At 26.8% G+C, this 15,157-nt stretch overlaps 1 protein-coding gene across 1 annotated transcript; it reads left to right on the top strand.

Annotated features, from left to right (window-relative positions):
• The first annotated feature begins 6,615 nt into the window (after window positions 1–6,615).
• LOC106769521 (plant UBX domain-containing protein 8) lies at window positions 6,616–11,152 on the top strand. The gene is made up of 11 exons (XM_014655171.2): window positions 6,616–6,895; window positions 7,889–7,959; window positions 8,095–8,668; window positions 8,750–8,833; window positions 8,936–9,048; window positions 9,182–9,389; window positions 9,528–9,728; window positions 9,812–9,943; window positions 10,390–10,533; window positions 10,615–10,671; window positions 10,790–11,152. Exons 1-11 carry the CDS (start codon window positions 6,812–6,814, stop codon window positions 10,895–10,897), a joined length of 1,776 nt encoding a protein of 591 aa, XP_014510657.1. The 5' UTR covers window positions 6,616–6,811; the 3' UTR covers window positions 10,898–11,152.
• Window positions 11,153–15,157: the final 4,005 nt, after the last annotated feature.

Genomic DNA, 15,157 nt, shown 5'->3' with positions numbered 1-15,157 from the left:
TTGTTATAAGTACACATCAACCAAAATAGAAAAGGTGAATAACAATTTTTAATTTCTGTACATGCGTATTGTGTGTTAATTTTTTTTATGATATAATAAAAACAGTAAAATTATTATTACTATTATAAAATTAAATATAAATATTTTTTATAATTTTATTTTAATAATTTTTACTTATTTTGTTGATAGTTTTATAATTAAAAAATAATAATTGAGTTTAAAAACACGGTCAAAGGTTAAATTTAAAAAATACAACATTTAAAACTTGTATTTTAAGATAACATGGTCTGATGTTCTCAACTGATAATTTTCTTAATTTAAAGCCTTAATTTCTGTTAAATATTAAAGTACTGTTTAAAATGTTGCATAAATTAAGTAATGATCTCCAAAAATGAAAATTTTCAATTTAAAAAGTAATGTAATGTCAAACTAAATATTTATACATCTAAAATCAATTATTAAAATTCCAGTTCGATTTAAGAGTTAACTAAAATAAAAATTATAATTTCTTTTATATAATAATGTTTTTAATTTTAATTAATATTAGACAATTACTCGTATATATATATATATATATATATATATATATATATATATATATATATATATATATATCAAATTATTACTAGATTATAATATTTATTTTTTTTCAATTTGAAAATCAATCCACTCCAAATTCAATAGCAACATCAACTCAAAACGTTTACACAACTAAAATGTTATATACCTATTATGTATATATCATCAATTACATATAATCCATGTTGTTCAGAAGTCCACAATGCATTAATTTGATTATGATTCTGATGAAAATCTAACACAATTTTATTTCCAAAAGATATAGTCACATTCTAATTATTTATAAAGACAGAGTTCATCCGTATCCCACCCTCTCATCATTTAGCATAAACATCATCATTTTCATTCATCCACAACAATTTCATAAAACTAATATTTAGGCCTTGTTCACTTGAGTGGATTTGGAAGAGAGTAATTCAGAGGATTTGAGAATATTTGATGATAAATTTTTTTTGTCACATAAATTAAATCCTACACCAATTTTTACAAATTTTACTTCAAAATCTACTCTCACTCACCTCCAAATCTATTCAAATAAACAACAACAAAAAAATTTACCTTCAAATCCGGTCAAATCTTGTCAATTACTCTCTCTCAAATCTACTCAAATAAACAAGATTTTAGACTTTTTTTTTTTCAGCAATTCATTCTTCTGGAATGGTTGGGCATACAACACACTATATTAATCACAACCACAATTCAATTCAAATTTTAATTCATACAGATTTATCTCAGTTTTTCATTTCTATAATTACAAACATCAAATGAAAAAAACTTAAATAATCAGCTCTCCTTATATTATACATTTTGCCTAACATTACTTTTTTTAACCTCGAGAGCTTTACTCATGAAAATCACTCCATTTACACAACAAAAGTACTCAAACAACGATCCATACACAATTTTTAAATGTTCACCATAGAGAGTTTCATCAAGAACAAAAAGAGTCAACATACAACAATAATAAAGATTGCATGTGAAAGATAACATGTTGCCTTATATGAAAGGAATATAACTTTGAACTGATCTAAAAGAGAAATTGATCTCGTGTAGATCACTTCCATGTGTTTCATCTTTAAAAAAAAAAAAGTATAAATGAGATAGAAATCTGAGAAAGAAAAGGAAGATGGTTAAGAGAAAATAGGTTTTAAGAAGAAAAAGAATCTTATACAAGTTAGGGTTCTCACATTATTTATTATACATTATTTATTGTTTTTCTTAACTAGTTTGAGAAGATAAGGCAAACTTGTAAGTTTTAGACAAAATGAAACTCTTTTATATAAGAATTAGTGCAAACACATCTATTAGGAGTATCTGTGATGATTTTTTTTTTATGATTACAAAAAATAATAATTTTTTAAATATAATTATTAAAAAAAATTACTTTTTACAATTTATTCTAGGTATTTTTTTTTGCATATATTTTTTTATTATAAATAATTATTTTAGTTTAAAAGAATAGTTAAGTTTTGCAAAAAAAAAAAAAAAACTGCCAAATAGATAAACCATTAAATAAGAAAATTCACTTAAAAGATAAAATTAATAAAATGATGATTTTAATTTAAATAAATAATTAATGAATAAAATTTGAAATGAAGTGTGTACGTCAAGAAAATCCTCTTTATATAATACTTTTTATATAATAATATAGGTGTTATATTATATTTAATTGAAAATGTTATAATGTCTACTAAATAAATATGAATAAATCATCTCTTAATTTATGTCAATTTTTATTTATTTTTTAATTACTGATGGTGATAGGAACGTGGGACATACGCCATGTTCAAACCTTCAAAAGAAAACAACCATGGGAAATGTGTTGTCTTCAAAGTAATTTAAATGCATGCCTATATTATCTATTTTAAATCACCAAAATTTTACGAAGGTAAAAAATGTCATATTAAATAAATAATCAATGAAAATGAAAATCAACAACAAAAACAATTATATAATATCAAAATAAAACTAGAAAAATTCATCATTAAATTACACACTTACACATTATTATTTCTTTCTGGCTTTTCAAATAAATCATATTACATTTAATTTTATTATGGTTTAATAGGTTTGGAGGTCCCTATATTTGGAGATTGTTTCAATTGAGTCCTCCAATTTTTGAAGTGATCAATTAAGTCCTTTATGTTAAATGCAGTTAACGCCGTGAAGTTTTTGAACATTTGTCACGCTGACGCTTCCAGGTGGCATCATTTCAAGTGCATAACCCTTTTATAATCCACCTATGCACTTAAAATGGTGCCACCTAGAAGCGTCAGCGTGCCACATGTTCAAAAACTTCAGGGCGTTAACTGCATTTAACGGAAAGACTTTTATCGATTCAAATTGACAAAATTAGGGACCTAATTGATCACTTTCAAAATTGGAGGACCCAATTGAAACAAACCCTCAAATATAGGGACCTCCGAACCTATTAAACCTTTTATTATCATTAGTATAATTGTTACAATGAATGATTTCATATTATTAATTATATTTTTTATAATTCAAAATATTTATAGACAGCTTAACATAATTATATCAAAATATTATCCATTTAAATATAATTACTAACATTTAATAAACTAAAAATATTAATATATTAATATGTAAAAAAAAAAGTGAGTCTAATAGTAGTTTTCTAATTAAGAAAAATGATAAACATTTTATTAAATATTTTATATAGTAAATTAGTTTTATAAGAACCTAATAGATAAAGTATCATAGTTAACAAGGGTTTTAAAATACTTAGATGAAGTTTTTAATGTTAAAATAATTCAATAACATAAATATAATTTTATAAACACGTCTAATTGTCGAAAATATTTAATCTTTCTAAAACTCATCATTTGAGTTCTCTTCTCTTTTTTTCTAAGATTTTCAACTCTTAAGACATTTGTTTGAAGATCAGAATTTGTTTAGGAACTATAGTCGTTCGTGAGTTCTCTATTCTCTACCAATCAATTTTCCCTATAAAGTAAGTTAGTTTTTGTTCATTTTCTTTAATTTTTAGTTTAAGACGTATGCATGTAGATTCTTCGCATATGTCGCTTAATGTCTTTGTTTAGTTCCTTGTGGGTCAATGGTCCTAAAGACCTATCTTAATCATGATTTTGTAGTTTGTGGGCATTTTTAGAGTTATCTGAAAGTAAGGTAGGGATAGTTTGCTTTGTAGTTATTGTAACCTTCCAAATAAATAAGAGAAACTAGTGTTGTCCTTATTTTATTGTTATGATACATGAATTTGCGTGTGCTTTATGTTTGACTAAGTATGTTATTATTAAGTTATTGTAACCTTCCCATATGAATTGAGTCTCTTTATATTGTATATTTGTTTCTTTTAACATTAGCTTACTTTTTGTGCGTTTTTAGTTTGTTAATTTGTGTATGCGTGATTTATTTTACAATCATCACATGGTGTGAGTAGAGGATGTCTATTTAAAACAAACTTCAGGAGAAGATGATATAAATGTCTAGGTTGAGTAAGGTAGATAATATAGTTATATTTTGAAAAAATTATGTAAATATTCCTTTTGTTTTTCTTTGATGTTGTATATATAAAAGTTAGACTTATAATTATTTTTTAATAATTGTACGAATATCAATTACATATTTATAGAAATTAATTGTTCTATTGATTTTGTGATATTTTCTTAATATTCTTCATATTATTTAAAATGTAATATTTACTACTCTATTACATCCTCACAAATTAATTAAAAATTATAATTAACAAAATCATTATATTGCTAAATATAAGTATTGAAATGCCTTATGATATATAAAACAAAGTAAAATGATTCTTTTTACAAATGTTTAAAATATTTAGACTAATATATATATATATATATATATATATATATATATATATATATTTAACTTATGTAACTTCCAAAATATTTTGATAATTTTTATTTTTAATTTAAAATAAAATTAAAAATTAAAAATTATTCAGATATTTTAACTTTAATCTATAATGTATAAGAGTATTTTTGTCAACCAATTATATACTTTAAACAAACCTTAAAATTATTTCTTCTTTTCTCTTTGCATTTTGTTTTTAATTTTTCTCTTTAGATATTTTTTAAATAAAACATAATTATTTTACCAGATTTATTTTTAAGTGACTGTTTTATTTTTAATTTAATCGTGTTTTTATTTGACTATTTTCTTTTCTAAAATTTAATTATTCTTTCAGACTAAAATAATTATTTATAATAAAAATTATCTACCAAAAAACTAAAAGTTACCTAGAATAGAATTATAAATTTTTATTTTATAATGATATGTACTGGTATATTTATATACTATATTACATTATATTGTTATTATATAAAGAGGATTTTTTTTTTCTGGCGTACACATTTTCTTTTCCACTTTTATTTATATTAAGTATTTTTTTAAATGAGATAATTTTCTTTTTTAATTTTATCCTTAAGTGATCGTCTTCTAGAATTTAAAACTTTTTTATACGACCAGTTTTTTAGCTAAATCAATTTAAAAATAAAAATAAAATTATTTTTTATCATAATAATTATTTGTACTTATTTTTATAATTATAATTTTATTATCTTTTCTTATCATAAATGTGCAAATATCCTTTCTGGTTAAAAAGTCATTTTTCAATTTTACCCTTTTAGTAATTATTTATTTAAATTTAAATAATTATTCATAATAAAAAAACTTATTTATACATTAAATTATATTTTTTTTTATAATTATTTTTTACACCAATTATTTTATTAGATTTATTTTATAGTTTGTTAAAATTTTTATTTTAATATATATATATATATATATATATATATATATATATATATATATATATTTATATAACATGAAGTATAGAATTTAACCTAATTAATAAAATATTAAATAAATTTTATAGATAGTTATATTTTACCGTAACTATTAATTCTAGTTACAAAAATTATAGTTTTAAACAAACAGGAATCCATGATAGAAAATAAAATAAGTCGTTTTATTTTATAGTTTAAAATATTTTTTTTAGGAAATTAATACAAAAATTATGAAATAGTTGATTAAAAACCGAAGAAGTTAAAAGTTAAAAGAATATATGATGTAGAACATAATAAATAGACTAAAATTAGGTTATAAATTTTAATAATATTTATTTCATATTTTAATACCATATAAAACAATATACATTCAATTTATAACTTATTATAACAATATTAATATATAGTGTCAATTTTCATTTTCCTTGAATGATTATATTTATGTATACACTCATATTCAAAATTTGATTATTTAATTTTAATTTTCAACCATTAATTTAGATATTAGTTAGTACATAATTGTAGACAGGTATAAGCATCTATTGTAAAATACGAGTGTCTTGTTAATTTCTAAATTGAAAAAAGTATAGAAAATAGTAATTATAGAAGTGGTATTTAGAATACGAGTTTATTGTTAGTGAGTAAATTTTAAAAACTTAAAAAAATTAGGTAGCTTTAACAATGATTTGAACAAAAAAATTATCTGTTAAAAAATAAATTTAAACAGAACAAAATGGATAGTTTTCAAAATAATTGATTAAACTTTTAATAGAACATAATAATGTTTTGCTCTCCAACGAGGAAGGATCCAGATAAAAAAATAATAGAATATTATATCCAAATATAAAACACAAAAATAAAACAGATTAATTTCCACTGTATATAAGAAACAGAAAACAAATAAGAAACAAATTTTTCCACAGTAAAATCAAAAGATAAAAAACAGTAGATAACAAACAAAAACCTGTATTATAAATAGGATTTAATTAATTGATTAATATAGATATTTGCATGAAATAATAAAAAATAGTTTATATATGATTTAAAAAATAATTAGTATAAAGATAACAATTTTAGTATAAAGATAATAATTAGGGAAATTAAAATATGAAAATTGTGGTAACCCTAATTGATTTATTTATTGAAACGTATTTATAAAGTAAGTTGGATGCGTGGAAGTATTTTGAGAGCATACTTGTCCAACAAGAAGAGTTGCAAAGAGATAGAAATAGCGAAAGGTCGAAGCAATTCCAAACACTTTCACCCTATTGCGCACTTCTCACTCTAGAGGCCCACCCACCCTTTCTCACTCTCTCTCTCTATCTCTCACAGCACCCAATTTTTTTTTTTTTTTTTCTTTTATTAAAAAAAAATAAGACAAGGAATAAAAGCTCTGAATTTTGGATTGCCTTCTGTTTCATACAATTTCGATTGCAATGGCAAGGCCTAATCAAGAGGCGGTTGAGACTTTCGTCAGCATCACTGGTTTGCCCGAGGCAGTAGCGTTGCAAAAACTCGAGGTATTCTTCCCCCTCTCTTTTTTTTCCTTCCAATTGTGAAAGTGCTTCTTAATAGGTTTTGATTGGGATCCAAAGCATAAAATTTGATGTAGTTTGTAATAGTTGTTTAATTGATCCAAGTTAGGGTTTTTGGGCATTGTTTGATCACTTCAGTTAATTTTTAATTATTTATCAATGTTTATTACTTTTTGCTTTCAAATTATGTAAATTATGTAAATGAGACTCGGTTGCATACCCATGTTTTTTCTTTTGGTGAAATTTGCAGTTATTCAGTGTTTTTTTTTTCTCTCTCTCTTTAGCTCAAATATATAGATGGATTGTCTAATACTTTTGGGAGTCCTTCTTATATCCAAATTCATGGATAACTGCTTTCATAGAGGTTTAACTTTAGTGAATGAACACATAAGTCCTCGATGGTTAACTTTAGTGAATGAACACATAAGTATTCACCGATAGGATGCAAGCATTATTCTAGGAATATAGGAAATATGTTTCCTTTTGTGATTTTCATTTGTTTTTTTATCATTATATGAAGTTAAACATGGAGTTCAGTGTGCAGAGAAACATAGGTTTCATCACTAATGAAAATGTTAGAAATCTGCTTTATAGTAAATGCTAGTACTTGTAAACTAACAATGAGGCTAGCTAACTATATTGGAGAGTTTGTGAATATATTATGACCAATGACTGAGCTTATCTGTTTTAGCCACTTGTCTGACCTCAGATGATTTGTTTTTTTTGTTAGATGCTTATACATGAGAATGAAATCTTATTGCAATATTTTTTTTTTCTTAAGTGATCAATTACTCTTATGTGAGCTTTTGCTTTTCATTGCTCTACACAGACATCTGATTGTTATCCTATAAAAGGATATAGTGACTGGTTTATTTGTACTTGTCAAGTTATGTAACTTAAGACTAAATACATTTTCAGTGGACTCAAGTGGTTATTTGTATATATGCTCTTCATTGTGTAAATATTATTTTGTGTCAGGAGCATGGAGGGAATCTCAATGAAGCAGTCAATGCACATTTTAGTGAAGGAGACAGAAATTTAATGACTGGGTATAGTCTCTTTTCCATTAGTAAGCAAGTGATTATTGAGAAACATAACCCATTTTACTGGTATTACTGTTTAATGTTTGCATTTTAATTCTTTATTTTTGGAGTTTGATATTTTTTTTATTCCTTCATGGCCAGCACTCACAATAGCTCTACTGCATTTCCTCAAGATGATTTCATGGATATAGATGATCAACAGGATGCAGATATTCAGAGAATTCCTTCACTTCCAGCTTTAGCAGCAAATGTCAATCCGTTTTCTCTTCTTGATCCTACACTTGGGAGAGGTATATTTGGTACTCCTCTTGATTCAACTGTCCAGGCACCCTTTGTTACACATCCTAGGGAGGTGAGGGAGATTCCTATAGAGGTTAAGGATGGTAACCAATCCACTACTCAATCTGGTCATCCATCCATTGAAGATGTCACTGGAACTGCTGATGCCCATGGTCCAGATATCCATGGGACTGTCATAATCAACGATGAAGATGATGACACTCCACTTGCCCAGATTGCACATCGAGATGAGCAAAACCATAACATCCTGGCTGATACCTCACTCAATACCAATGCTAGACCTAGTGCTCCCGAATCTGAGAATTTACCAGATTATAACAATGACATAGAAGAAGAAATGCTCCGGGCAGCCATTGAGGCTTCTAAACGGGAGGCTGAGGAAAATTACAGAAGTCACAAACTTGGCAGACAAACTGTATGTGTTTTTCTTGATGGATTTTCTTATGCTTTGCTAAACATGATGTCTGTGTTGGTATTTATTTTTCTCTTGGTGCAGGACTCAACTGAATCAGGATCACAGTCAAGGCAATCGTATTTGGAGGATCCCGAGCTTGCCCATGCAGTTTCATTGTCTCTGAAGGTATCCCTCTAATTTGTATTTTCTACATCATAACAGAGTTTTGAATTTTTTTAGCATTGAAAATTTCAAACCTGGATTTCTTCTAACATGAAATGAGTTCAGACAGCTGAGCAAGAAAAAGCATGGCGTGTACAAGGAGGAGATTCTGAATCTCCACCAGCCGGGCCATCAAAGTCATCAGAGGCTGGACCAGTGGAAGTGACATCTAATGGAAGGTACGTTATCTCTTCTATTGTGCTTTCTGTGCACCTGTAGCTGTTGCTCACTGCTGAACTAAACTAAGCATTTCCTTCAAGGTACATTCTCTTAGATTGTAAAATTTGAAATGGGCAATTGTGGTCATTCTAGGTTGCAGGCAGGAAGCTTGTCCTTTCATGATGAAGCTGAAGATGTAGAGGAGCAGCCACTCGTTAGGAACAGATCTAGACATATGTCTTCAGGATCCGCAGGATCAGTCAAAGATGTTGAATTTGCTGAGGCTAGCACACTACCAAGCACAGCGCCACAGGAGACCAGTAATCCTCCTCATAATAGAGATTCCTTCCCCTCTGATGAGGTATAGCCTTTCAATTTTTCCTTTTCAAAAAGAATTACTATACCTTTTCAAGAAGAATTACTATGTTTTTACTTGCCACGTCATTTCAACTTGTCCCTGCCTTTCAATTCCCAATCTTTGACTACAATGAGATTGCAGTGGGGTGGCATATCTTCAGAGGAGCATGATGAAGCAGTAATGCTTGAAGCTGCAATGTTTGGTGGAATCCCGGAAGGTGCTGGATACCAGTATGCTTATGCACCACATGAGTTTATGCAAGGTAGGGGTTCTAATCCTCGTGCCTCATATCGCCCACCTTCACCATCACTGGCAGCACAGCGTTTGATAAGGGAACAGCAGGTATGTCTTGTTTCTCAAATAGTTTGGAGTTGTTGGTTGTTGATGGTCTAAATGTAGCTATTGCTGTCTGTTTATTCATGCAGGATGATGAATATCTTGCATCGTTACGAGCAGACAGAGAAAAGGAATTGAAGGCCAGAGAAGAAGCCGAGGCTGCTCTTGAAGAGGAAAGGCGGAGAGCAGAAGAAACTCTCAGGAAATTACAGGAAGAGCAGGTAGTGCAATTATAACTGATAGCACTTCTTTCTCTTGCCCCATTCTTCAATCGTCCTACCCTGTTTTGCTGATTGGAGTCTGTTTTTAGTCTTCACACTCACTAGAAATGGCCTTTATAGCTATTTTGCTAGAGTTACCATTGATATCCTTTAAGTCATTGACACCTATCATCATCTCCTCTTAATTCAAGTGTGAATGTTAACAGAACTTAGAGACTCTTTAACTAGTATTCGAAAGTAAAAATTCTGGTATAAGTATAGTCAGTTAAGAATCGGTCCATACATACTTGGTCCCAGAAAAAAAATCTGTATTTCATATTATGTACTTGTTCTGTATCCTGGATGTGTGGCCTTGGGCAGATCCTAGCTATAAATTGATTGTCTTAGGCAAAGAAAACAAACATTTCCAAGTTGCTTAATTTTGGATTTTGCATTAATTGTGCCAGGAATTGGAAACACAATTAGCCGCCAAAGAAGTTTCCCTGCCCCCAGAACCATCATCAGATGATGATAACGCTGTTAATTTGATGGTAAAAATGCCAGATGGCAACCGTCGTGGACGCCGATTCCTAAGATCTAATAAGCTACAGGTGATAGTCTGTTAGAAAGTATTGTTTCCCCCCCCTTTTTTTTTGCACAATCGTACTAAACTTGCTTCTGGAAAATTTCAGTCTCTGTTCGACTTCATAGACATCGGTAGGGTGGTGAAACCAGGCAGTTACAGACTGGTAAGAAATACCATTACTTTTCAGTTTTATTAATGATACTAATTTTTCAGGGAAATTGTTAATTTGTACTGTAATTTTAATTTTAATGTGATTGTCTTTTATGTTATTGTTGGGACAGGTGAGACCATATCCTAGGCGTGCTTTTAGTGATGAAGAAAGTGCTTCAACCCTGGCTGAACTTGGCCTAACCAACAAGCAAGAAGCTTTGTTTTTGGAGTTAATCTGATGCATTGTTGGAATTTGCTTCGAAACAAGCTATTTAAGTTTTTAGTTTATTGATTAAAATTAAAATATGAACCACAATACACAGACGGATGTGGCATTTTAGTTTAATCTGGGTTTGTACTGTTTGGGTGATGCAATTTATAAATTTACAGATCTACATGAAATACACTGTCATTTTTACTTGTGATTACCAAATCCTTATGCAGATTATTTGTATATTTTGCGGTAAGATTGAAATAATTCATGATTAATGAAATTGCAGATGTTCCATATGTGCCCACCTTCTTTCCAAAGAAATTTCCAACTCCAATTTAAAGGCTACATGTGCTCTATATTAATCACTTTTTAGTACAAAAAAAAGAGTCAAGCTTACTTAAGAAATATAATGAATCATTATACAAAGCATTTAATACTTAATGGACTTTTAATTATAGACTATTCTTTAAAGGTCAGCTCTTAGAAGTGTTCCCATAATTTGATTTGGTTCAGCTAAGGGAAAAAAAAACTAAATAGATAGCATTCATTTTGCTTTATTTATTTATTTATTTATTTTTGGCTAAATCTAGAACAAACTAATTCAATCAAGAATTAGGTATCTTGGTTTTGTCAATAACAGTTATAATATTTTCTCATTAACAAATAAATGGATAAGGGATTCGTGCCGCTTAATTCAAATAATTTCTTTTAACTAATATATATATATATATATATATATATATATATATATATATATATATATATATATATATATATATATATATATATNATATATATATATATATATATATATATATATATATATATATATTCAATCGAATAAAAATGGGTGGTATTTTTCTCATAACTTTATTTTAGCTACACATATGTACTCCTTTCATAAGTTTCTTTAGTTAAACACGAACTAAACTAACGAATAATTAGGTAGATTGGTTTGGTTAATCTCATTTTCAAAATATAGATTGATTTCTTTTAACCAATATATCCAAACCAATCGGAATGGACTGTATTCCGTCCATAATTTTCTTAGCTGATCATAAACCAAACTAACGAAAAATTAGGTAGCTTGGTTTGGTTAATCTCATTTATATGTATCAAAATATAGATACGAAATTCACTTTTATTAGTTCAAAATATAATTTCTTTTAACCAAACCAATATTTAGTGCGAATATATACAATGAATGTAAAACTAAAGTTGATTAGTTTCAATCAATGTTTTAAAATCCTACTGTCAATGAAATTATTTTAGGATTTAAAATATATAAGTTAAAAGAAAACTAAATCTCGTTGGTCTTAACATTCAAAATACATATAAAAGTTTAAATAAAATTTGTCTATCATACTTAATATAATATGAAAGATGTTAAATGTAAATTATGGTGACGTGTGAAAGTGAAACAGGAGTAAAATATAAAAATAGTAATATAATAACAAAAAAATAAGAAACCTACACAGCACATTTATGATAACAAAGGAGAGGGGATAAAAAGCTTGAAACATGGACATCTAGTGCATCTCTTCTTCCTTTCGTTCCTTCTTCACCTCCATATCTCATCTTTGCCATTTTCACTCGATTATATTCTCAGATACACCTCTATTTCAAATTCTACTCTTATCACAGGGTTGGATTTCATTGTGTATTAAAATTTCAAAATAGAGTAAGTTTCTATTTATTTTATTTATTTTTTATCTTTAATTTTCATATTGTATTATTCATTAATCTTTGCAAAGACACTTGAAAAAAAAAGTGATTTTTCAACTTCATCTATCTTATACTAGATTTTTGTATTATTTGAACAGATGCTTCTAATTGGGGTAACTTCTTGAGTTTGGAGATTAGTTTGGAACAAGCTGTTTTTGATGTCAGAAAAGTTAATTATGATTTTAAAATACTAACGTTTTAAAGTTATAGTAAAAAATGACTTCGATGAGAGTTTGTGGTATTGAATACTGTTGTGAAATAATTTAATTTTTTTAATTATTTGTTTAAGCAGTTTGGTTTCTATTTTGGTTGTTGTTCTTAGCTTGTTCATGCTAGGATTGTATATGTATTATAATTTTTGTTCTTAGCTTGTTCTTAGCACTAAAGAAACTAAAGAGTTCATTTTTGTATTATAATGTAAAAATGTAATTAAAGTGTATATTTTATGATAGAAGTTTTTAGGCATAACAAGCTAAGTTTTTATTGGAAGACTTCCAAATGCAATGTAAATCTTTGTATATTAGTATTCTAGTGGTATTCTTGCTTGTTGTATATAAAGATGAAATTAGTAGTATGATATAGGTTTAATCATTTCACGATTCTTGTTTTTGGTTAGAAATCACAAATTGGCGTTTGTGTTTTTTTTTGTCTCAAATATATTTCTATTTTTAAAAAATTGAAACAATTAAATTCTTATCATTAGTACTATATTAACACGATTAAAGAAGATATCACGTATTAGTTCATGTTTTTTTTACTTTTTTAAATATTTTTATTTTTTATATTTTTTTAAAAAATAAAAAATTGTCACGTGTCAAACTGATATTATGCTACGTGACAATGATAATGTGACATGACTGTGATAATGTCACGTGTCACTGTCATGTCACGTGTCATTGTATTAGTCTCAATTTAGTCATATATTTTTAATTTGTTTCAATTTATTCCTTTTAAAAAAGAAGTTAAACAATATCGTCCTCTCAAATTAAAATAAAATTTAATTTGTATATAAATGTTATGTAAATATTTTTATCAAATATTTTTAACAAGATTAAGTTTATTTATATTTTTATTTAGTTAATTATAAAAATATTGATCATGTTATTTACATATAGTTAAGAGTAAAAATATGTCATTGGTGAAAGTAAGAATTAAAATAAAAGGTGGAAGAATGTGGAAAAGAAGAATGAATAACATAAACCACTTTTAATTAGGATTTTCATGACATTTTGTCCAATTTTTTATTTTAAAAAATGAAACTTCATGTCATTAATTTGTTCATTAAATCATGTCATTTGAAAAATTTGCACCAAGAAATTTTTTTACAATATTTTATTTTAAAAAAATGAAAGTCATTAATTTGTTTATTGAGTCATGTTATTTGAAAAATTCACACCAGTGTGTCATGTCATTGTTTCTTTTTTTAATTTTATAAGTATATTTAAGTAACATAATTAAGATTTATAAAATTAACTAAATATAAATATAAATAAACTAAATCTTGTTAAAAATATTTAATAAAAATATCAATTTTAATATATATATATATATATATATATATATATATATATATATATATATATATATATGAGTTTGTTAACATGCGTACGCCTGTTTTTTAGTTGGTACGTTTTAACAATGTGTATCGGATTATAGTAGACAAAAATACCTTCATATATCATGGATTCTAAAGTTTTAAGGTCAAAGATATTTAAATAATTTTCATTCTCAAAACTTAAAAAAAAAAAAAAAAAAAAAAACTCTCAAACCCTTACTCACCTCCCTCATTATTCTCAAGCCTTTTTCTTTCATCTCTGTATTTGTTTTTCTCTCATCTTCATGCTCTCCCTCAACCACACATAACAACCCGCGACATCATAATTGTTTGCTCTTGCTCTGTTCGTTCATTTGGAGGATGTGTTATATATTTTTCATTCTTATTATTATTAAATTTCATTTTTAAATTAAATCATGTAAATAAAACCTTCATAAATCAATTAAATTTTCATACATCATTTACACATCTACAACACATTTCATTATATTTTTAAAGAACAAGAAATTTCCGTCTATTGTCCTTTTCCCTTTACACAAAGTGTTTCTTTTTCCTTTCTCTTTTGGTATAGTATACATGATGTAAGATTACAACCTTGAAAGAATTGTACTCCTAGGGAGTTCTTCTATACCTATTTCTTTAATTTCCTTATGTACCTATTTCTGATTTTTTTTTTTTCAATTAGGAAAACAGTAGGGATGACAGAGAAAATGTTGGAGTGAGAGAGATGAAAGATAAAGGGTTGAGAGGAATGTGGGAAGTGAGTAAGGGTTTGGGGTTTCTTTTTTTTTAGTTTTGAGAATGAAAATTACTTAAATATCCTTAACATTAAAACTTAGAATCCATGATATATAATATAAGAGTATTTTTGTCTACTATAATCTGGTACACATTGTTAAAACGTACCAACTGAAAAGGCGTACACGTGTTAACAAACCTCATATATATATATATATATATATATATATATATATATATATATATATATATATATATATATATATA

Source organism: Vigna radiata, chromosome 7 (genome assembly GCF_000741045.1).
Source record: "Vigna radiata var. radiata cultivar VC1973A chromosome 7, Vradiata_ver6, whole genome shotgun sequence".
Lineage (NCBI taxonomy): Eukaryota > Viridiplantae > Streptophyta > Magnoliopsida > Fabales > Fabaceae > Vigna > Vigna radiata.
Note: the sequence above shows the minus strand (reverse complement) of the source record. Positions and strands in the feature narration are given on the sequence as shown.

Coding starts and splice junctions, on each gene's coding strand:
- LOC106769521 (XM_014655171.2), top strand. CDS start 6,812: ATGGCAAGGCCTAATCAAGAGGCGGTTGAGACTTTCGTCAGCATCACT. Junction 8,669..8,749: donor ACAAACTTGGCAGACAAACT/GTATGTGTTTTT, acceptor CTCTTGGTGCAG/GACTCAACTGAATCAGGATC. Junction 10,534..10,614: donor TAAGATCTAATAAGCTACAG/GTGATAGTCTGT, acceptor GGAAAATTTCAG/TCTCTGTTCGACTTCATAGA.